Source organism: Paroedura picta, chromosome 8 (assembly GCF_049243985.1).
Source record: "Paroedura picta isolate Pp20150507F chromosome 8, Ppicta_v3.0, whole genome shotgun sequence".
Taxonomy (NCBI): domain Eukaryota; kingdom Metazoa; phylum Chordata; class Lepidosauria; order Squamata; family Gekkonidae; genus Paroedura; species Paroedura picta.
The window spans coordinates 44,572,920-44,598,159 of NC_135376.1; the positions used below are offsets into that span (position 1 = coordinate 44,572,920).

At 41.1% G+C, this 25,240-nt stretch overlaps 1 protein-coding gene across 1 annotated transcript in view; it reads left to right on the forward strand.

Moving 5' to 3' along the window:
• Positions 1-25,240, forward strand: part of FBXW4 (F-box and WD repeat domain containing 4) — an 81,269-nt gene that overhangs the window by 47,059 nt on the left and 8,970 nt on the right. Inside the window, exon 6 of the mRNA XM_077349493.1 lies at positions 10,724-10,789. Within this exon, the coding sequence (XP_077205608.1) occupies positions 10,724-10,789 (66 nt within the window). The remainder of the gene's footprint in view (positions 1-10,723; positions 10,790-25,240) is intronic.

A 25,240-nucleotide genomic window follows, 5' to 3' on the forward strand; every position in this document is an offset into this window, starting at 1 on the left:
GCCCACAGGTTGGGGATCGCAACAGTATAGGAAGCAGAATAGCACTTTTGTCCTTGGCTTTTGGGACATTTGGAAATTCTGATAGGAAATGGTTAAGGTTGTTCTGGCCTAGTCACTGCCATTCTGAACTTAGTAATGGATGAGAATATACTGGGAGGGGGGGAGTTAATATTTTTGAAGTTTTGCAAATATTTTTTTTAACTTATGAGGTACTCACAAGCAAAAAGTATTGAGACAGCCCCTAAACCTGCAATCAGTTTAGGGTCAATAGTTACAGGACTAGTGGGAATCGATGAGCTCAACAAGACTGGTGCTTTAAATGCCTTTTGTTTTAAGCATCCTCATTGCTTGTTTTTGCTATTCAGAATACCTTGGCTTTCTGCATTTTAGAAGGAACAAATTGGAAAGGGAGGGAGAAGTGAATGTTATACTACCTTGAAAACATGTTTGCCTCCATAAATTAGCCAATCCTGTCTGACCCCAGAACTGCCATGAGCCACCATAGGCCCATGGACAAAGATTCTGTCTTGCATCCTTCCATATGACTGTGTGCCAAACCAAATATCATAACACAATAAATCACTTGGCTAGCTGTTACCATGCATCCATAATAATTAAAGGATCCACATATCCATCTGTTGGTCCCTTTGCCACAGGCATACAAAATAATCTCAAAACTGACCATCAGCTTCAGGATAACCATGGGACCAAAAGTGAAAGTTATCAGAATAATCTGGCCCAGGTTCTCCAGATGCCCCCATGCTATTTGTAATGTAAGCTAAGCTTGTGTAGTGATTATAATGTCAGACTAGGGTCTGGCAAACCTGTGTTTGAATCCCCTCTCTGCTTTGGAAGTTGGCTAGCATTAATTGTATTTTGTCCTGACTGTTCTTGTTTTGCTCCGGTGCAGAGGATGTGACCAGTTTTTTAGGCACTTGGGCAATGGTGCTTTGTTTTAATCTATGCTCTAAACAGATTTGGTTGGAGCAGAAGCAGTGTGTGCTAAAGTCTATAAGGAGGATGATTCTAACCAGTAATCCAGACATGAAACAATGATACAACTAGACTCTGACTTCCATCCAAGCGAGATGTGAGACACTTTTGTTCTAAATCTGGTCTTCAGAATTATGACTTTCCCAATGCTTCCACAATGTTCTCCTTAATGTGAAATGCAAACACCTATTTCCCAGGGGCTACTTTTCCAATTTGTTTCGGTAGCACACTTGAATTATTGCTGTCCTTCTGTGCATGGGGTATTGGTATTCCCAACAGGTTTTTACAAATTTACAAATGCTGTAAATTCTAGAAATATACTTTATCACATTGCCCAAAGTTTGTCCCCTTTTTATGTTGAATGCTTTATCACTTGGAGGGACTAGGCAAAGTTCTTACATAGCTTTTCTATCTATATTTTATGATGCATGTTTAAGGAGCTATTCATTCAAAAGCTGGCAGAGATCTAGGAAAATAGCATCATGATGGTGCATGGATTTAAAAATGTAAAGACTTTGAGATTAGAAGCTAATAATCTTTTTATTTATGTCTCTACTTATGTGATAGACTTTGCTTTCTCTGTCCTGGCCCCCACGTGGTGGAATGAACTCCCTGCCAGAGCTGGCATAATTCTGCAGAGCCTGCTAAATAGAGTGCTTCTGTCAAGCTTTCGGTTGAGGCCAATGAAACTCCACCAACTTCTAGGGGCCCCTAGAAGCCCCCTCCTTACCACAAGGGAGGGTGGCATAAAAATGTAAATAGATTGATTAATTAAATAATTAATTAGCTACCAGTGTTTAATAGCAAATTAGCACACAGCTGCTTGGCAGTCCAACTTTAAGAGAAACAGACCTATCCAATGGCAATGCAATAAATATATTCATATAAGAAAGAAAAGTGTCCTTTTTTGTAGTTTTCCTTATCTGTTTATTCTGTAGGACTTCTGTCAAAATGGAATCCAGGTAATATCCATTTTCAGTGAGATTCTTTCATCAGTAACAAGTCCTCTGAGTCTTCAATATTTGTATCAATTTTATAAGTATTGAGAATTTAAACCTTATATATAATAATAATATAATACTGGCCACAGGCTCACTGGTCTGTATTGACACGTTCCCCAGTCTGTATTGACACGTTCCCTGGTATCCCCATACCCATGTTAGCCTGTTGACAAAAGTCCTACAGAATAAACAGATAAGGAAAACTACAAAAAAGGACACTTATTGTATTGCCATTGGATAGGTCTGTTTCTCTCTGTTTGGTTTAATTATTAGACCGTCCTTATATTCTTGTATGAAGCCCAACTTTAAGAGTCCAGTTGGGGGCAGGTTTCTACGTGCTGTGGTTGAAGGTCTGGGTTGCAGGGTGGGAGTACCAGGAAAATGGCGAAACAGCTGGGTTTTCAGACAGGAAAGATAGGACAAGAGGGTCCTTGTTAATATTAAAGGATTTTGACAGGATAGTTAGGAGAACAGCATGAGATATATTTATATTAAAACAAGGCAGTTGTAACATTCAGCAGCCTAAAATGTTATCTATGAACAATTCTTAAAAGGACCTGGTGGAGCTCCTTAGTTAAACTTCATTAGTTAAAAGACAATAAGATAGTCATCAGTTGAGCCTCAAAGGAGAAGCAGAGGGCTACCACAATAAATTGCTGTCTCTGGCCACCATCTACTCTTCAAACAGGGAAGAGGATCTGTTGTCCTGCACAGTATGGGGTGAGGTGGTCCTTCTGGTTCACAAATGACTTCAGATGAAATAAAAAAGAAGCATCCACCTATGCAGTCACAGTCACTGGTCAGGGTCAAATAATGGACCATAAGATAGATCAGGGTCCAAAATTGGTGGCATGCCAGCTATAGGGCCCAATGGCTTTATGAGAACATTTCTTAAAGGGGAAAAAATACACCTTTGTAATTTGAGTCTGGGAAAGTTTGTTCATCTCTTATCATAGCTGGAATAATATCTCACGTAACTTCAAGTTCAACATGCTGATCAAGAATTACATGAGCTGATTAATAAAACCTGTAATGAGTAGGGGAATGGTAGAGGACAGGAAGGCCTGGAGGATCTAACAAGAACAATGAGTAGAATGCATAGAGGATCTCTACTCTCTTCCATATTTTTCTTTATATAGCTACACAGATAGATATAGATATTGATATACACAAGGAAGGAAGGAAGGAAGGAAGGAAGGAAGGAAGGAAGGAAGGAAGGAAGGAAGGAAGGAAGGAAGGAAGGAAGGAAGGAAGGAAGGAAGGAAGGAAGGAAGGAAGGAGAAACAGGTACAGGGAAAAGGAAGGTGTAGCGAAAAGGATCAAGGTACGGGGGAAGGAAAAGGAACATGGAAAATTGGTGCTGTGCAGAAGCAGAGTAGGAGAATGAGACAGTAAAATGGACTGCATCAGTTCAGGCTGTATTTATTTATTATTTTATTTTATGCTCAGGGCGGTTCATGATGAAGATTTGTAGTACAGTATGGTGAAATGTTATGATTATGAACTTATAACATTTCTAATAGAAGAACATTATGACTTTCTAAGTATGTAACTGCTAACTGCACAACTGTGTTCAATTCTTTCTACAAGCATTGCTGGATCAGGAATTGTCCTGTGCGTCTGCTGGGCATAGTTGATGGTGTGGGGGGTGTTTGGGGGCTCTAGTTGGTGTTGTTTTGTTGGCCTCGACCAAAAGCTTGGTGGAAGGGCTCCATTTTGCACGCCCCACAGAAATGTAGCCATATAAAGAACATTAAAAAAATAACATCCTTTATCTGCAGCTGCAAGTTGTGCAGTCCATTCTGCTTTTCTTAGATTAGACCTTAATTTTGGCAGGGTCCAAAGTAGTTGTTGCTTGTTACAGCATCCTGAATTTAGGATGTTGTTTTGTTTGTGTTAAAATTCTGACCTTCCTAGCATATTTCAAGTAGGTTGTCTTGATGCCTTAAAAAAATGCCCCTTTATACAGGCAAGTTTTGAATCAGTTAATTGAAACTAAACTGATGTTAGCTCCAGTTGTCCCAAATGTTGAGTGATGTTTCCTGGAAAAGAAGAATGCTCTCTTTTTATCCAGTTATATCTGGATATGCTTGCCCAGCTGCAAATTCTCCATAGTGGGCATAGGTTCTGCTGGGAACTATCCACTGAACTGTGCTCTACTGCTTTTCCAGTGTTGTTATTATTGGGCTCTTCCCCATCACTCTCCAACAGGGGAGACACAAAAAGTTTATGTGACCTTAGCACTAAATTCAGAAAGCAGGAGTTGTCTTGTATAATGATGTCAACTGATTGGGTTAGTACGGCTGGTGGCAGGCACGATAAGGCATGACATGTTCTAATGATTCACTTCAGCAGGGGTACAGAAGCAGTGAGGAGGAAGAGGCAGGATAGGCGGGGGGCCCACAGGTGCCGACAAAGACTTTGACCTTTGCTGCTATAATATCAGTGTTTCACAGGCCAGGCGGTTCGGTAACCCACTTCCAGGCCATCAAAAATGGATTTAATTGCAATTTTCCCCCCAATTCAGAGCACTGGAGCTTAACTAATTGGAGTAATAGAGAGTAATAAGGCTCTGATTTTTTAAAAAAGCTTTCCTCTGCCTCCTTTTGTATCCTGTGTCATTGCCTGTCAGAGGTCAGGGAGCCTGCATATTCTATTAGGCTGAGTTGCCTTCATTTGGACAAATTAGTTTACCCAACAGTAATTAAAATGCCAGTGTGGCTCGGGAAGAACTGAATGCAATTGATGGACACGTTGGTGAAGGATTTGACAGCTTTGGTGGCCGCCCTTGCCAGAGCGTGTTGACGTGGACTCAAAGGCTGCACAAGTTTGGACCTCTGTGGCTGATGTAGCTCTGTGGTTGAAAGAGAAGCAAGCAAAGTGTCCTTCTCTTTGGTCTCGTCTTTCTGTACTCAGTTCCTCCCCTTGTTCCTTTATGACACTTTGGTTCATTCTTCCCCCACGCCCAGGGCCTTTGTTCCAACAAGACCACTCTCAGCCCCCTCCGCTGTACCCCCCATTTCCCAGCTGCAGGACTCTACTAAGTAATAGCTTCTTTGTTTCTTGGTTCGATGATTCATCATCATCATCACATAGAATAATTTCCAAAATAGGATATTAACATCCAGTTAAAGAGTATAGGGCTAGGGTGAGGGGGGGAGTTGAAGAGGACAGAGGCTGACTTGGATGTGTTCGACAGAGTAAAGAGTAAAGTAGGCCTGGCTGTGTGTGGTGAGAGGCACTGGTCAACAGGATAGAATGGGGTAAAATGGGTGGAATGGAGAATGGTTAATTAATGTGTCTGAGAAATGAGAGTGTGCATGCAAATTCAAAATAAAACAATATGTCTTAGTCCTAGAACAAATGATGGTGAGTATTTTGAAAATGAAGCATGGTACCTGTTCACATTTTCAACAGTTGTTGTAGTGGGGAAGATGGCGTTTAAATTCATTTTGCATAGCAGTAGACCAATTTAAGTAGGCTTTTTTGGTTATTGTTTTAACCTTGGCTGTGTGATAGCTTCCAGGTCATACAAGAATACTTGGATGTGGTAAAACTTGACTCTCTCTTTGCGTGTGATAAAACTATTGTATTTTCAGGTGGATAGATTTCAGGCCATATCAAGTTCTTCTAAAAATAGATTTGTAGCAAAACTAGTGTAGTATTTGGGAGTAAGGTAGTAAAATGGGTTATGTCTTCCTTGAGTATAAGAAAGTACTTCTAGTATACTATGCATCTAGGGCAGGATTTCTTAACAGTGGTTTTGTGAAACAATTTGGTTTTTTGACAGCCCCAGAAGGGTTTCACCAACCGGGTGTGAGTTAATTAATTTAAAGAAATATTGGGTGATATCACCAGAGAGGGTTATGTTGACCTGACCCCCTCCCAAAATAGTCAATGATGGGCATGAAGGGGTTGGAAAAGGGACGACAACACACAGTCATAAAAATCCTTGCTGGCTGAGGCTCACTGCAGAAGGGTAAGTACTTAACAGTGTTTTGAGGAGGGATGACCATGGTGATGGAGTGGTAGATGTTCCCGGCCTAGTGGAGTAGACTGTTGGGATAAGTGGGGTGATGGAACACAACGTAACATCCAGTGGGAGTGTCTGGGTAATGTCACTTCTGATGGCATGTGACTTCCAGGGGTGTGGCAGGGAGGTGTGGCCTGCTGACATTACTTCTAGGTTTTCTTGAAGTCTGAAGAATGTTTCAGGGGTTTCTCAATGGTAAAAAGGACAATATATAGTTGGCGCGCCTACCTGTCATTTCTGTGACAGGGCATCGAACATTCTACATTCAAAATTGATTTTTAAAATTGTATTTTTATCTGGTTTTGCTTCTGATGTTCAGATAATTTTAAATGTGTGGGAAGTATTTAATTTTTCATTTACATTATTATTTAAGCACTTACAATCAATTTAAACAACACATTAAAACATGAAATACAATGTATATTGAAACAATGACAAATCTAAAAGCTTGGACAGGTAAAAAAAAACATGTAACTAAAATAAGGTGACCAGATTGTCCCACTTTTGGAGGGACATCTGGGAGTACCTGGCAAATTGTACTTATGTTGAAATTAAAAATATATATATTACAATACTATTTTTGTGTTCCATGCATTCTATGAAACTTTTTGTTGCTCCATATAGACCAAATTTTTAATCAAGAACCCCCCCGGTCAATGGTGTCTCGCTTTACCAATGTTAAAATCTGGTCACCTTAAACTAAAAAAGTTTTTAAAACAGCAGGTACTCTCTCTTAACATTAATATACAGTTACTAGTAATTACTAATTATGGCACCAGCATATTAAAAAAGTAGTCATACTACATCAGTTCCATAACTACAATATAACAACTAATACCAGAAACAATATTGGGAAAATAGATATGTCTTGATATAGTGCTGAAGATGTTCTAAAGCACCAGAGGATTGTGCAGGGTATAGAATATGATGGTGAGTAGGGATACAGAATAGTTCCCACTTGAGAGTAATGGCCAGGGCAACAATTCTTCCTCTCCATGGGAAGTCTCCCCTCCCCTACTATTTTAGCCCCATTCATTTCCCAGTTTTTCTTATCAACCATTTCCATGGAAAATATTTCCATACTCATTTAAACCCCACCCTTCTCCCAGTAGGGACCCTAAGGGGGCCTTAAGACCCCTTCTTATAACCAGAAGACTGAAACAGAACAATATCAAAAAACAAATCACTTAACTTTCCTTACTACATGAATAAATGGGCCCCAGGATGACCGTCAGTGGAGGGTGGTAGATAAATTAAATGAATAAATATAAATAAAAAGAATCTTATCCAATAGTTCTTCCGCCTTCCCCCCTCTGGTGCAATTACATACAAATTACTGTGGAGTAACCACAGACTGTGCTATACAGAGAAAGGTTATTGAACGTGGCCAATTGCTTCTTCATGTTGGCACTGCCATTTCTCACAGAAGGAGAACATTTTGTGCTTTGGCATTCTTCTGAATGGCATTTTGGCATGTATATTTTGTTTGATGAAGAAAGGTTTGTATGATTACACAATAACAAAGGCTTCTAGGATCGGATGCTTCCCTAAGGAGAGTTGATGTTGAAACTGTTGTTGTTATGTTATGATTGTGTTATATACCTATGATGTCCTATGTAACCTATGTAACCTTTGCGAGGTTTATGTAAACTTCCCTGAGCCATTTGGGAGGGTGTGGTATAAAAATCTAATAAATAAACAAATATATAAATGTTCCTGTCTCCACGGTTGCTTTGTACTGTGAGTTCTGTGTTTTGCTTCTTTGCTATTCATGACTGATTTGGTTTGGTGCTCCCCTAGAGATGCTTCCTGAAGCTAAATTATAAGACGACATTCACTACTGAGGTACATTATAAGAAACTACTGTTATAGGCCTTTTTCTTCTAATGAATGTAGTTTAGGATCATAGAGTTAGAAGGGACCATATAGGCCATCCAGTCCAACCCCCTGCTGAATCTGGGATTGGCCTGAAGCATCCATGATAAATATCTGTCCAGCTGCTTGAAAGTGATGGGGAGCTTACAACCTTCTTAGATAGCCTATTCCACTGCTAAACTACAATGTGAATGCCCCCCCCCCAATATATACCCAGTACCATTTCTCCATGTAGTTTGAAATCATTACACCCCAGGTCCCCCAGCCTTTCCTCATAGGGCTTATGAGGGATTACGACATCTTGTGATTTTGATGAAGTTATAACTGAAGTTATAAATGATTATTTATACACAGGCATTAATAACAAAGTAATAGTTTGTGTCTTTAAAGCCCTGAATGTCTTTTGTTCTGAATATCTGAAACATATTTATATGAACTTACTTGTAATTTAAGATCAGTAGGGAAAGTCCTGCTCCAAATACAATCAAATGTGATCTCCATTTGTAGCAGGGCTTTCTCTGCGGTTGCCCCAGAATATTGGAATGTTTTCCCCTATGAAGTCTTCTTTGTGTGAAGTCTGCCTTGCTTTATCCTGAGAATTTTGGAAGAGCCTCAAATTTCTGGTTTAGGGTAGCTTTGAAGCTGTTATTCCCTGTTTCATGCCTGATTATTTATGCTCTTTTTACATTACTGTGTGTTTTGCTATGCAGCTGGTCTTGGTTCTCTCTCTCCCTCCCCCCTCCATTTTCATATTGTACGTATTGGTTCTGTTTCTCTTCTGGACATTGTTTTGAAATGCCTGCAAAATAGCATAGAAAGTTTGCAAATAAATGGTTTCTAAATTGTGAAGGCACGAGAGAACTCCATTCCCTTTAACCTTAGTATTAGAAACTGCATGAGAACTACGTAACTTCTTCTGTAGCAGGATGGCAGGGTGTCTTGAAAAACTGTGGGTCATGATTGGCATAGCTGGAGGGAAGTGACCCTAAGGAGCAATTTGGGAGCAAGCTGTTGAGAAATTTCTAATCCCTACCACAGACTGGCTAGGAGGTTGTACCTGCAGAGTGTTAGGGATTAGTGCTGGTGGTCTCCACCCACTTCTCCTTTCCTATTGACATACCTTGATGCTAATTTAGACCTGTTCAGTCTCTGGAGGGACGCTGCATACCTTCTTCTGAAAAGTCTGTGTTGAGCAAAGGAGAGGGCTCCCCCCCCCCCCCCGCCCCAGTAAAAACCCAATTGCCCACTTCAGTGATTTCCAAGCAGCTATTATGTTTCTAGCCACGGTAATTGGCTTTACAATTTCTTAATGGCTTATGGTAAAGAGAACGAAGAGACAAAACTCAGCACCTAGCTTTGTAGTTCCAAGCGCCATTGACCACGGTGCTGCTTGCTGACTTGGAGGTCAATTGATGTGCCGCTCTATACTTAAGAATGTATTGGTTTCTTGACATCTCCATCCTTGATAGCCAGCTTGGGCCTCCAGTCTGTTGGTCAAGAGAATGTGCTGTAGGCCCACACACAAAAAAACCAAACTCTTTGTTCTGGGTTTTAAACTGGCACCTGGCCGATGTTCATAAACGTTATATTAAAGAGGCTTCTCTTGAGCATGCCTGAAGTAACTCTTTGAATAACATTTGAAAACCTTTCTTTTGGGCTTACAAATGGAAGAAGGTAAATCTTGGAGCTAGTCAGTGAATGGATCTTGCTTCAGTAATTTCTTTCTAAATAAAGCTACCACAGAACTATACAGAAACGTATCTAGTTGGACCTGGAGCCTCTTCTCAGTTTTGTTTTGGCTATTTTTGGTATTTATATGTGGGAAAAGGAGCTTAACTTGTAATTTTTAACACTGTGAAATGTAGATATATTATGACCCAGTACAACAGATATCCTTGCCAGTTGTACACCTACACTTGGGCTACCATGTAAACACTACAAAATTCATATTTTCATATAGTAGAGATGGAAAAACATAGCACATGAAGCAGACTTTAGTTATATCAATTTAAGCTTTGAAAGGTTGAAGCAGTACTATAATTATCCCAGTTCTTTTTGTTTAGATATTTGTTTAGATATTTGTTTAGATATTTCTACCATTTTAATCCCCAATGGGGCCCCAAAGCAGCTCACGACATCGTTCTCTCCCTCCTCCATTTTATTCTAATAACAATAACAACCCTGTAGGAGGTAGGTTAGGTCAGTCACTCTCTCTCAGCCTATGGTTCCAAGGCAGAGTGGAGATTTGAACGTAGGCCTCCCAGATCCTGGCCCCAACTCTCTAACCACAACAGGATGTTACCTTTCACAGTACTGGCAGTTTATTGTGTGCTTTCATAAACCTTTCCATAAAGTGATGAGGACTAACATGAATAATGCCTACACTCTGGAGGCAGTTTCAGTTGTTGCCTGTGGATTCTGTATTGTTCATCTTGAAATAGATTTTGTAGATCAATATTTTTTGTAATCTGAAGGAAAAGGCCAGGTAGGCTGGGAGTTGGAGGTTTATACTGGGATTCCCATGATGATACCAGGCACATAATTTTCTCCCTTTTTTGCTGCCATGACTTACACACTTCCAGGATTTTAGTGTCATGCTGAATCTGGTGTCACAAAGGTGCCAATGTGTTGACCTGTACTGCTCTCCATCTGCAGTTCTGTTTAGGTTGGTGTGCTCTTGGCTTTGATAATCAGGATGTAGCAGTTGTGTGTATGGTCTTCCTTGCATCTCTCAAATGTCTTGGCAACTGCCCTTTGAAGTGTCCTGGTGGTACAAGAAGGATATCCCTAACCTTATTTTATTTTCTTCCTTTGCTGACAGTTCATTTGTGACAGGAACAGCATGCTGTGGACACACTTCACCTTTGAGAATTTGGGATCTGGGGAGGTAAGAATCTCTTATGACTTTGGATATGTTGTAAGAGAAAAATCTGCCTGCGGTATGAATGTCTTCAGAAACTGTATGAGTTAACTGTTGTACAGAGCTAATGCTTACTGAAAATATAGAAATACATGGATCACAAGCCATTTAGTTCAACTCCAGACCCAAATCCTAACTTAAAGGTTCAACTTGTTTTTTATAGTGTGTATGCATGTGTGTGTGCACTCACACAGACACAGACACAGAATTTCCCAACTTGCTTGAGCATTTTGTTCTACTCTCCAGCTATTGTCCAGATCTGCCTTTCTGCAGTTTAAACTATGTCCTCATTTGCAGTAGTAGCACAAAGTGGCAGCTGATTTTACCTTTGAATTTTTGTTTTCAAAAGAGAGCATCCATCTAATCCTGTATTGTTCTCTTTTTGATGATTTCCCCAGTAATGCCTGTGAGAATTCCAGAACTGTACCTGCCACTTGTAGGTAATTGAACCACATAGGTCATAGCTGCTATTCCCCCATTTCCCTTTAAGGCTGCTGCCCAGTGATACCATTAGAAGAACTCCTCTATCAGCATACAACTAATATACCTTAGTTCTGTAAGACAGCATTTTTATTTTTATACTCTAGTGAAGACCCAAGACTGCTTACACTGTTTTCTGCTCCTCCATTTTTTCTTCCAAACAGCCCTGTGTGGTAGGTTGCCTGAGAAAGAGTGTCTGGCCCAAGGTCATCCAGCAAGCTTCTGTGGCAGTGTAGGGGGAGGCTTCCCAGATCGTAGCAGCCATTTTACCACATTAGTCAGGACACCTATAGCATCACCAGACAATTTAGATAAAGAAACAGAGAGCTGGGGACCATCAGCGAGTCAATGACAACCTGCTCACAAACCAGATAAAATTGTGTGGACAAGAAGAAGAAGGGGAAAAGGAGAGTTGGTTCTTATATGCTGCTTTTCTCTACCCAAAGGAGTCTCAAAGTGGCTTATAATTGCCTTCCCTTTCCTCTCCCCACAAAAGACACCCTGTGAGGTGGGTGAGGCTGGGAGAGCCCTGATACCACTTTATCAGTGCCGTTGGGAGGCCAAGGTCACCCAGCTAGCTGCATGTGGGGAGAGTGCAGGATCAAACCCAGCATGCCAGATTAGAAGTCTGCACACCTAACCACTACACCAACTGGCTCTCTGAGCCGGGTGCAGCTCCATAGGATCTTACAACTGGTCTTCAATAGTAACCACTGAATCCTGTTCGTAAGGAATTATTTAAAGCAAACCAAAGCACATCTCTTAATCGCTACTACTAAATGTCTCATAAAAACCAGTTTCCCTTTAAACTTCATTAATATGCAACAAGGTTCCAGTATTGAATATCTTGTTTCAACTCCGCTTTGTGGTAGCATATTTTATCAGCACAGACAAAGAATGTATCTCCCAAGCAGTTTAGTAGCCTGCATAGCATGATCCAGTCTGTTGCACTACTGGGACCCTGCTGCATATTAATGCAGAATAATATATTCAGCTGGAATAAAAAAGACTACTTTTATATGAACCTTTGAATTTTTGGTTGGTTTTGCCAGCTGTCCCATGGTGTTTTTTCTTATATTGATGTTGTAACCATTTTTGCTTATATTTATTTGCTCCCTTTAAACTGTGCCAGTAATGCTGTGTGCATGCACTTCGACAGTTCAGTTAATAGTATCCTATAAGTTCTTTCTTTAATTTTCCTGAAGATCAGGGCAGTTGCAACATTACTGTGAGCATTTGTAATATTATTCTCAGCCATTGCTTAAGTTGTCTCTTCTTTTCTCTTTCTTTCCCTCCTTGCACCCAGTTAAATTACTGAAGTCTAGCTTCCTCAGCTAGTGGTCCAAATTCTTCATTAACTATTACATTTAAGTGTACCAATATATAAGCATGATTAGTGTATAAGACTAGGATTGTTGAGACTCAGTCAAGATGACAACTCTGAAGCACACTGGTTGACTTTGGGCCAGTCACTATCTGTTAGCCTAATTCTACCTCACCAGTTGGTAGTCAAGTGAGTGTGAAGCAACCAAATGGAGTTTGAGTCCAGTGGCATCTTTAAGACCAACTAATTTCAATTCTGGATATAAGCTTTTGTGTGCATGCTTAAACCCAGAATTAAACCTTGTTGATCTTAAAGATGCCACTGGACTCAAACTTTATTCTGCCTCGCAGGGTTGTTATGAGGAAAAAATGGAGGATGGGATAATGTTGTATACCAACCTGAACTTGTTGGACAATGGGTGAGATAAAGATACACCAAATATATCACATACTTCTCACTATATTTGGTGTTCTCACCATTTGTTATATTTATATATATGTGTGTGTGTGTGTAAATAATATAGTATATCAGCTGGCCTTTTTCGTTTTATCAAATGTATGATTCAGTGAATAATGAATCATATTTTAATTTTTGCTCAGCCTTGAAAAGTCACTGTGTGGCACTGGGCAGCATGCTGTATCTTTGCGGCATTTCTCAGTCTGTAATGGGTATAATACAACACAGGGTTGGGAGGATTAACAGTCTTTTTGTTCCTTCCAGTCTTTGAAGACTGAATCGGTAAATATAATATTTTGCAGCAAAATATATCTTTGCAGCAAAATATTATATTCACCGATTCAGTCAGAGGAAGCTTCCTGTAGCTTAGTGTCCATTTAAAATCTGTTTATCAACATGGCTTACTATTTTAACATTTTTTAGCATGGTGAATGATTGCGTGCAATTTGTGTTTAGAATATAGAATGGATGATATTCAGCTTGGCCTCTACCCATTTCCATCTCATTCTCTGCCTTCTGTCCTTTGCTCATGAACTTGTCCAGGGTTACCTCAAATACAAGCAGTTCTTAGGTGAGGAGTGGCCATGTCACCTTCTCTGCCTTTCCCAAGGAAGCTTCTACAGATAATAAAGCTGAGCAGAAAATAGGATTAAGGTAATGAACAGGGAAGATAGAGTTTGATCTTTCAATAAGGCAAAAGCCTGACTGACAGGCAGAGCTAAAGCCTGGAACAATTCAACCAATCAGATGCTATCTACAATGGCTGCTGAGTGTCACGGATTCCTCCCTTTTTGCTTGTTGCAGTGGAATGCAGTGTGCCACTGGAATGCCCCTCTCAGGCCTCACATGGGGAGGAGCGGAAGTCTACATAGTTTAGGTGTCTCACATGCACATATTAATTGGAAATTGGTGGGGCACCTTCTATGGGAAGTGATTGATGGTAGCCAGTTACAGAAGGAAGAGATCAGAAGTGTGATTCTGTAGAATAGTCCCTGTAGAGCTGACTTTTTGTATGAAATATACTGTGGATGTTTTTTAATATTTCCCCCCATTGTTACTGTGTGGCTTCTTCTTGTCAAAGGCTGGAGATTTCTTCTGACCTCATCTGTGTTGTCACTGCTGAATAGCTGCAGACATGTAGACTTTTGTTCACTTATTACACTCTGAAGTGGTCATGCTGCAACCCCTCCTTGTTTCATATAACATGCAAGAAATAATACAATGGACTCTGTGTTAAGTGATTCTACAATCTCAAAAGTTCATTGTCATATAAACAAAGGGGCATGAAGAAGAAGAGCTGTTTTTGTCTTTTTGGGCCATGCTTGTTACTACCTGAAGGAGTCTCAAAGTGGCTTACAATCACCTTCCTTTCCTCCCTCCACCACAGATACTCTGTGAGGTAGGTGAGGCTGAGAGAACTCTGAGAGAACTGTAACTGCCCCAAGGTCATCCAGCTGGCTGCTTGTGGAAGAGTGGGGAAACAAATCTGGTTCTTCAGACTAGAGGCTGCCTCTCTGAACCTCTACACCAAGCTGGCTTTCGGGTGGTTTCTTTACAATGGAACATTTAAGTCAAAATGTGTGATAGGCTTCATTATGGCTTAGGGCACTGCATCTTGTTTTTCCATGCCATTAGAACACACCTTGAGGGATTGTTAGTGTGATTCAGCTCTAGAACCCAATAAGAGATCCAAGGACAATTGTCAAAGTAACAGGCATCTCTGTCCTAACCACCATCTTTTAATCTCACCACCTTCTTCTCCTTTAACCTATGAAGGCAAACAGTGTCCTTATGGTTGTCAAATACCTTCTGCTGCCTTACTTATTTTGTGCTTCCTAAGCTCCTTTGCCACTTGTCTTCAAGCTGAACTGTCCTTTAGTGCTATTTTCCCAGGAGATGTTGATGGCTTTCTGCATCTGATGTACTGCTTAAGGAAGATAGAATGTTGTACAAAACTACATCAGACTAGTTACTTCTGTTTGTGGTTTATTTAGTGATAGGAAGTATACCTTTACTTTTCTCTGACCCTGGGTTTCTAACACTTCATATGTGTGAAAAGCTATGCTGTGCTGTTTGGACTCCAAACGCCATCATGTCTTGTGGGAATTCAGGAGGCTCCTACCCCCAGGAGATGGGAAGTATACAACTTCTGAAAGTTACTATTTAATGTTGCATGTATTCCATTACCCTTAAAGTAAATTTGCATTGATTGTACATTTGGCTAAGTGTGCCTTTTAGTTCTCAGCCATTGATAATCTTTATAAGACCTTTGCCATTATTCTGAGTTCACCTTTCATTGTATTTTTTCAGTAGAAGTATGGGGTAGGGATACTTGGATACTCATTTGTGCCATTCACATAAAATGTTCTAGGTATGATCACGCCTTGACTGTGTGGAAATCAGGTATCGTATGTCAGATTTAAGATCTTTGGGTGTGTACAATAGAATATTTCAGGTTGCTCAGAAACTGAACTTGAATTATTCAGATTAAGTAATGCTTAGGACATCCACCATACTATGAAAATTTGGACACTTTTTAAAAGGTATATTTGGAAGAGTCCTTAGCAGAGCATGTGTAAGTATCGGGCATAGAAAACAAGGTTAAAAGATTTAAAATTTTAGGTTAAGAAATATATGTTTATATGTTTAATACAGAAATACATACAAGTCTTATAGGACTAAAAGAATGCAGAAGAAAATAAAATTTTCAGGGGCTTAAAGTTATGAAAACATTTTTAGGTGTTCTCTTGTACAATTACAAAAAATGGTAAATGGAAAGTTAAAAAAAAAAACACTGCCCACACTTATTTTCCTGAGTAATATCAGACCCAAAAAATAATGAAACGATTCCCTGAATTCTAGGAATAATTGTAATATGTCCTTTTGCAAGAATCTACATTTGAAGGCTAACCAGAGAAGGATATATAGTGTGTGTATACTTGTGTACATGCTTCTTTTTTCCCAAAAGGCCCATTCTCTAAAACATCTGAGTGACTGCTTAAGACTGAATACAGGGCTAGATGGATTTTTATTTTATTTGTTCGATTTTTATGCTGCCCCTCACTTGGCATCTTGGGGTGGTGTACAGGGAACTTAGAACTTGAAAAAATATATGTAACATTAATCACGGTTGTGATCCAGGGTTTTTCTTGTATTTTAAGTACACCTCTATTCCATAAATCAATAAGAACTCTGTGAGCACAAATCAAAGTTCACTTTATTCTCTCCAAGCAGACATTTTCTCTCTCTTCTTAATAATCTTTTTTTCTAAAAACTGCTTGTGACAGCTTTTATTTTTTAAAGAACCCTCTAATTTTTCCTCTTCAGTTCTCCATCTTCTTAGCTCTTTGAAATTGACTTCATGCCATCTCTGACACCAAATCGACACCTTTGCCTTTCCCCACTGCTTATCCCTTTATAGCAACAGATGTTGAAATTTTGTATCCCTTTTATCTGCCCCTCTTTAACCTCTTCCTGTAATTAGGTTCCCCTTGTTAGCAGTACAAAGTGGGCTGGTCCGCTACCTACCCTGCCTTTTGAGTCATTGTGTCTGAGCACATGTGGTTTTGGGTTGTTTGGAAATGTCCCTTCCCCCATAGGTAATAGCAGTGGGCGGATGGACAAAGGTTGAGGGTGTTTTTTGTTCTTCATTTATCTTTGGGAAGGGGAGGAGGTGTTTGGAGCACATGCAAAGGGAAAGCCTTCATTTCTCATCAAGTTTGTGTTTCCTATTCCTTGGTTCTTTTGTATATTTTTTTCTCCTTCAGATGCTTACAGCAAGTCTTTTTTATATCTACAGAGAACTGTTAATAGTACTCACAGACAGTTATATGTGTTTATGCATGCTATGTGCACATGCAGGTGTAGATTGAAAAAAAACTACACAGAATAATTCAGGATGGCTTTCTGTATGTATTTCATATTTCACAGGTGAGCAGCACAGGTACAAAACCCAGAAAATGCATGGAATATTTAAATGCACACAGACTGGCTAGCCAGCTGCAACCTTTCCTGGGCAGAAAAGATTTGGCCTGCTGTGGTGCATGTCCTGGTTATATTTAGATTGCTGTAGTGCATTGTACATGGTGTTATCCTCAAGAAGTGTTCAGAAACTTTAACAGGGGCAGGATGTTGCAGCTAGGTTTTTTGCTGGAGTGAATCATAGAGACCATATCAGTGCTGTCTTGGCCTACACTGGCTCCTAGGCTGTTTCCAGGCACAAACCAAGGTCTTGGTGTTGACCGTTAAAACCCTATATGGTTTGGGACACACAGACACACAGGACCACCCGTTCACTTTTGAACCAGTCCAAATGTTACAGTCATATTCCAAGACACTGCTTCAGGTGTCTCCATCTTCTGAGATTAGGAGGATAGCAAGAGGGCCTTCTCAGTTGTGGTATGCAAACTCTGGAACTCTCTCCCCAGGAAGACTCTGGCCCTTTCTGTTCCCGCCTTTTGCCAGCAGGTGGAGACTCCCTTGTTTCATTTGGTGTTCCTTCAGTGATCTCTCCTAGCTCAATGTTTCAGTTGCTTGTTTTATGTGCTTTGTATATTTTAATTGTTTTAAAGATGTGATTTTATTTTGTATATAGTTATAATCAGTTAGCCCCCTTGTTGGCTCTTATGAAGCAGGAAAGTGGGGGGGGGATACATTTTGTAAAATAAATAAGCCAAGATTTGTTTAAACTGCTCCATAAACTCAGATATTTCTGTTTTATGTTTTGCTAAGGTGAGGTTTGTATGTGATGAAAGTAGGAGAAGAAGGTGCACATGTGTTTCTTGCATTCACTTTTTATGCTTTTGGTGTATGTCGCCTGAGGAAAGATAAAACATGCATAAACACTAATTAACTCCCACCCATTTGGGAAACCCTTCTAGGGCCACCAAGAAACCCCAAGGTTTCATGAAATCCTGGTTGAGAAAGTCTGCGCTAAGTGATAGTTCATACTGAACAGTATTTGAATTTGCTGAATTTTCAAATTTAGTACATTCTTAGGATAAAAGACAAAAAAATCTTTGATTTGTGGTGCTCATTGTATTGGGAAGTTTTAAAGGTATATTTAACTAATTTTCAGATTTGTAACGCCAATTGAAATTTAGTCGGATTTTGTTTGTTATAATGGAAAGTATGGATTTTTCAACCCTAGCTGTCAAGTCTCAACTGACAAGGGGCTTTCAAGGTGAGTTAGTCACAGAGCTGGTTTGCCATTGCCTTCCTCTGCAGAGTCTCCTTCGGTGGTCTGCCATTCAAGAACTGACCCTGCTTAGTATCTAAGATCTGACCAGGTTGGCCTACACCATGCCATTCCACACCCCAAATCTTTAAATAGTTGACTGTAATTGCACACACAGGTATTGTGTATTGTGTGTGTTCATTTTTTCCCCATGAAGACACATGTACAGACCTCCAAGTTTACTTTAGAGTAGGGGTAGTCCACATGGGCTGAATCTCCATGAGAGATTGAAGGTAAGAAAGAGTGTAACCTGCTGTGGCATTAATGTACCCTTTGTTCCAGGACCTGTATGAAAAGTTTCCAAGGAGCTGATGTGCCTGTATTGCTGTTGTGGATGTTGTTGCTCATGTTAACAGGTGAAGAATCTTGGCCAGAATTTATGCACATTCTTTTTTGGTGATTTTTTTCTGGTTCAAGAACCCCTTAAACTTTGGATTGTTTTTGTGCTGGTTTGTGACCAGAGCAGATGTGTTGCCCCATCTGATGCTTTAAATATTAGGTATCGACAGGTCAGGATATTGGGGTTTAGCCAATGGATATCTGAATCAAGTCAAGGAGGCTTTCTAGTGTTTGCTCCAAGTATGTTAGACTGAAGCGTTGAACAAATGTTGTAGAAGTGGATGAATCATGAGTTTGTACCATCTTTGCATTCTGAGGGGTTTAAATAAATAAATATCCCTCTTAAATAATAGTATGCGCTCTTTGAATATCACTAATACTGATTCCAAGGCTTGATGCAATAGATATGCCAACCCTTTCCCTCCACCCCAAATTAATTATATTCTTACAACAAAATATGCACATGTGCATAAATGTCTTGTTTTTACACGCTTCTTGTGATTGAATTATTTATATTGCCAAAGTAGTCAGAAAGTTTTGACAAGATCTGGGCTCACAGAGATGAGTTAATTGAGAGTAAGGGTCATTTGGGCTGATCCTGCATTGAGCAGGGGGTTGGACTAGATGGCCTGTATGGCCCCTTCCAACTCTATGATTCTAAAATAGGCCATGGGAGAAACAGAATTGTAGGATGCACAAGCCATGTTCCCTGTGTTGGAATATGCCAGATCTGCAGTGTGCATGAATGAATAGAATATGAAGAGTGTCCTGCAGACTCGCAGAGGGCATCAGAGGAGATGTGTATTTACCATAGTTAGAACAGGAACTTCTTGATATTTTTCAGATAATCTCCCCCAGTGTCCTAATTGGTTTAGTTGGAGACTTCCTGCTCCTTTGACCATATTTCTCTCCCTTCTGGCCTCCACAACAGACCAAATGAATGCAGAAGACAGTTAGGCCTTTCTCTCCTCTCTTACTTACAAAGTAGTTCCTCTTTGCGTATTTAAAGTCGGCCAAAACCCTGCCTAAAGCCCCCTTTTGGCATCTCTAAGCCTTCACTTGAAGGTTTTCTTTATGAGGTATAGAAACAGTATTACTAAGGTACATAAAACTGAGGAGGTGTGATTGTTCTAAGGGAATTCTGTTTGCTTCATGGATGCAGCGCAGATTCAAACTGGGTCTCCTGATCTCAGTCCCACATGCTAATCACGGCACCACATTTCTTCTCTTTGTGTCAATACTCATCACCTTCATCTGAATTTAGATCTCCTCCCTCACGTATATTATGTGAGACCTGTTTAATGAATTAACTGTTGACTGAGCTTCTTTAGTCTTTCCTTTCAGTCCTGGAAGTTTACGTTATATACAGAAGGAAGCAACACTTGATTCTGACTTGGACTTTGACTTTCTGGCCCTTTTATGTGCTTTTTCAGAGTATCTTTGCAATCCTTGTAACAGAACCTTCCAGTATCTGTAGGTTGAAATTTTCAATTTCAAGCAGTTTTGTGCACATGAATCAAAGACAGTTTTCCTCCCCTTAGGCTGCAAAATAATTGACAAACTATAAAGAATAAGATCACCTAAATGTGGGATACATAAATACCCCCAACAACCCCCACCTCTAGTTTGGGCTGGCTCATTTAAACAGATGGCTTTGTTTTGATTTCGAATCTCCATTTTTCTTTTTCTTTCCCCTTTTTTTTTGTCTGCTAGCCGAAGGAGACCTCCAAAGTGCTGTCTGTTCAAAAAGAAGCTATACAGTGGCTTATTCCCACACAGCTCCCCGCCGGTTCTTCATGCTGCCCCCTCCCAATCTGATAGAATGTCCCCCACCTTCGAGACATTCTTCACATTCTTTGCAGAGAAAAGGGGTTAAACGTCTGAATTTGGGGGTCACCATGTTATACAAATTGCAATCTAATCGTTTTTACAAGAACACACGTGTGCTCAGAAAAAGAACCCTGGACAAGAAAGACAAGGAGACAGACAGCTTGCTTTGTCCGTTTCTCCCCTGAATGTTTCGTGCTATTGTCATATTGCCGTGTCTCTCTCCCCTCCTTGCCTCTGGGAGGGAGAGAGTTAGTTTGATAGTTAAATTGGTCCGTAAAGCAGAAGGGCTTGGTGCCATTTCTGTTTGTTTTCCCAAATAAAAGCCCCAGAGGGGTCTCTTTTGCATCGTTGTGGCTTTATTTGAGGAAACTGGCTTTTTCCCATAGCTAGCATGTCAGTTTATCCTCTGAACTTAACCTTACGACAACCCGGACAACAAAAAACGTCCAGGGTCCCAGAGCCAGGAAAGGTAAAGAAATTGTATCTCTTTATTGGCCTCTTTAAAGTGTGTGTGGGCCAATTCAGAGTCGCCAGAAGAAAAGAGGGAAAAGCTTTCTCCATCCCCACCGCCGCCACTATCATTGCCACCCCTGCTGCAGCTAAAGGCACACATGCCTCCAGCTGCCACAGGGGGTGTTTTAAGCAGGGTGCTATCCAGAGTTAACTTAAAACAACAACAACTGGTCACAGGCTACTAGTTATTCTTACACCCCAGAGTGCTTTTCACACTGGTTCATTTATAACTGGCCCCAGAATACCTGCTGAATCACAGTTAAGAGTTTATTAATAAAGAGAGTTAATCAAAGAAATGGACTGCTTGCTCATTATGAAAGCCAGTTTCCATAAATAAAGACACAACTTTTTATCATTGCTGATGTTTGTTTGTTGATGCCTATGATCTGTGCCCCTTTCTCTTTCATATTGGAACATATCAAGGTAGAGAAATTCTCCTAAGGGTCAGTGAAATGTAGCTATACGTAGTGATGCATACAGACTCTCGTTAGATTCCTAAAAAAACTCCCAGTTTAATATTTGTTTAATAATTTTGGGGATCACTGTTTCTAATTGGTTTTCTTTTCTTTTTTTGTTAAAAAGGGCTATGAATAGAATTCTGGTTAAAAGGGTTTTAGAACAGTAGCTTTACTGCCTTTACTGCTGTTGACATCTAAAGTGATTGTAAAGTTTTGTAAGGTATCTTAAGGAGAGAGAGAGAGAGAATCACAGCATACCTGAACTACTGTTCTTTATCATGCTGCTGGAGAACTGAGGAATAAGTATAACAAAATCCTCACCCCAGGTCCATGCTGCTGTTGTGATGACAAAGGGGGTGAAGTACAGTTAGGTGTTAAAGCACCTATGCCTAACACAACCCAGTACAGAAGGTATACAAGCCTAGCTCTTCTCCATGGGCCTCAACTTCCAGAAGGGGTGAGAGAGTGGGAAGCTTTGGCTATTGGGTTCATAGCTGAGACCAGGGAGAAACCTAGTTGTGCTTTCCTGTCATTCCAAGACTGGAGAGGGGAGAAAAGCCTACTGAAGCTTCTAGAAACGTTGCAGTGAAGTAAACGATATCTTTCTCCATTGTCCTTCCCACCTTCTGAATCTGTTGGGTGGGGAACTGAGCCACAGGAAATCTTTTCCTGGCCCACCAAGGTTATGCACAAGCCACCCCCATTCCCTTGGATAAGCAATCTATTTCTCCTTAAATTGATAAATTAAGGAGGGGAAGGGGGACTCAAAGGCTTCTGGAAAATGAGTCAGAGAGGACATTGCGTTTTCTTAAGACAAGCCTCCTCAGCAAGGTCAGCAAATTTATTTATTTTTATTTATTTGTGCATTTATATACCACCCCTCACAGTAAAACTGTCTCGGTGTGGTTTACACATAAATTAAATAACCTAATATAGTATAGTCAGTCAGTTACTACTAAAACAATTTAAAACCATTTTAAATCAATTTAAACCACATTTTCCTGGCAAATAGATGGGGAAGAAATGGAGGTAGTGACAGATTTTATTTTCCTGGGCTCCAAGATCACTGCAGATGGGGACTGCAGCAAAGAAATTAAAAGACGCTTGCTCATGGGGAGGAAAGCTATGGCAAATCTAGACAGCATCCTAAAAAAGCAGAGACATCACCCTGCCAACAAAAATGCATCTAGTCAAGGCTATGGTTTTCCCAGTTGTAATGTATGGCTGTGAAAGTTGGACCTTAACGAAGGTCGAGTGTCAAAGAATTGAGGCTTTTGAACTCTGGTGCTGGAGAAGACTCTTGCGAGTCCCTTGGACTGCAAGGCGAACAAACCGGTCAGTCCTAGAGGAGATCAGCCCTGACTGCTCCTTAGAAGGCCAGATCCTGAAGATGAAACTCAAATACTTTGGCCACCTCATAAGAAGGAAGGACTCCCTGGAGAAGAGCCTAATGCTGGGAGCGATTGAGGGCAAAAGAAGAAGGGGACGACAGAATGAGGTGGCTGGATGGAGTCACTGAAGCAGTAGGGGCAAACTCAAATGGATTCCGGGGAATCGTAGAGGACAGGAAGGCCTGGAGGATCATTGTCCATGGGGTCGTGATGGGTTGGACACGACTTCGCACCTAACAACAACAAAACCTCATTTGTCATTATCACATCAACACTGGTAATAATGTGTGGCCACTAGATGTTAAAATTGGGGAGCCAGAGGAAAGAAAGGGCAAAAAAGGGCAGGAGGGATGCCTGGGATTTGCATATAATGCTGTTTATTGTCCGTCTGGCCTCAACTATGTCTGCTGTGCTGGTAAGAGCTTCCTCCACTGTTATACAGAGCACTAAAAATTGGGCAGCTGTCTCCCCCAAGGGGAGAGCAATCAGGATCTTGATGAGGAGGATGAAGATGGGTCCCTCAAACATATATTAATTTTTCTAGCCACTCTTTTAGTTGGAAGAGAATTTTTCTTCGAGTGTATGGCTAAGACAATATGAGCAGTTGTTATACAGTGTAGGACCAGTAGCAGTTGTTATTCTGCATAGGCTGGATACAGACAACATAATTTAATCATATCTAGTATGCATGCGACCATATGGACTTTACCAGCCTAAATACTTGCTACTCTTACTTTCCAGTACTTTACAGCTTGCAAACATTCCCTGTATATATGAAAATAATAATTTTTCTTTGCTACAAACAATTCTTTGTAGTATTATAAATTTGGGAGAGTCTTTTTGGTACCATTGGTTCACCATTTTAATGACATTCTCTCTCAAAGATAGATTAACTAAAGAAATGTTGACCCTCTCGTCTTGTAAACAAGTGATTCCATGAGACTGGGTTTACTTGATGGCCAGATCAATCTGCCACTTTTTAAAATAGCCTTTTTCCTTCTTTCAAACCGAGTCTTTGTCCTGCTAAGTCTTTGAATTTTGTCAGCTGTCTCAGAAAAAATCCTCTTCTTAGGTGTGCCATAAGAAAGCATTTATAAATATTGTAATATGGAGAAATTGGTGCTTTGTTTTCCCAGCCCAACTTCAAAGGGTACAATGGTGTTATTTGGTGTTAGTATGTAGTATCTGGCACATCAAGAGTGTTTCCAATGCTTAAAGACTGGGGTCGTGGTAAAATTTATTTATTTATATTTGTAACAGCTTTTGCTGTTAATATTTTGTCAGAGCTGTCCTGGGTGGAGACTGTCCAGACTTCATTTCTGGTCCATTGGCCAATGGTCCGATGGCTGGATGCACCCGCCCCCACCAGCCCGGTGATTGGCATTCTGGTGCAATTACCACCAGTCTGCCCCTGACTGCCACCATGGAAGGAGGTTGGTGGGGGAAGGAACGGAGTTCCCACCCGCACTACCCCCTGGCCTGAAAAGCCTTGCCGCGGCCTCTCCATGCATCACTGGATCTTTTCAAGCCCTGACGAGGCTTGCAGAGGCCATGGCAGGGATTTTTTGTCCCAAGGGTGAGTGCAGCTGGGAAGACTGCCTGCAGCCACCTCTCCCAGGCTCGCCGGGCCATTACGGGGTGAGGGAGGAAAAGTTGCAGCAAGCCCTTTGGCGGCCCTTCTGTGGCAACGGTGCCAGGAGCCACCTTCCCACCCTGAGAGAAGGTTGCCAAGTCCTCTGAGGCCTTTGGCGGCAGTGGCAGCATGCACATCGTCCTCGCTACCCATTCTCACTCCCTGACCTTAAATAAGCCTGCTTACCCCTCTGTGAGCTTTGCTGGTCCTTTTCCAGCTGTGGTGGCAGGATCTGGCTCCCTGTCCCTGCTTCCTACCCACCCCCATCCTGAAAAAAATCCCGCCAAGCCTCCTGGGGGCTTCCCTGACAACACCTACCTCCCCGCCACCGATGCCCACTCCTTTCCACAACAGAAGCCTAGTGAGTGCTTGGCTGGCAGAATCAGCCTGAAACACCTCCCTGCTGCCACTTCCCATCCCCTTCCCCACTAAATGGATGCCGAGCTTTCTCCTGTCCTTGGCTGGCCTGCCCATGGCAGATGGGGGCGGGTACTAGTGCCCTTTTGTGATTGTGAGGGGAGTCTGGGGGACTGGCAAGACCATGGCTGAGGCTGTTCAGAGAGGGTGGGGGAAAGTGCTTTCCTGCCTCCATCCCTGGCCCTTTTGTGGTTGCCGTGGGGGGGGGCACTGTGACAGGAAGGAGAACGAGAGGGGCCTTTCGCTGACCACGGCCACTGCCAAGTCACTGGCATAATCTCTGCGACTTCCCCTACTGCTTCCCACCTCCTGCGCTTGGGACCACAGGAATGGGGCAGGTC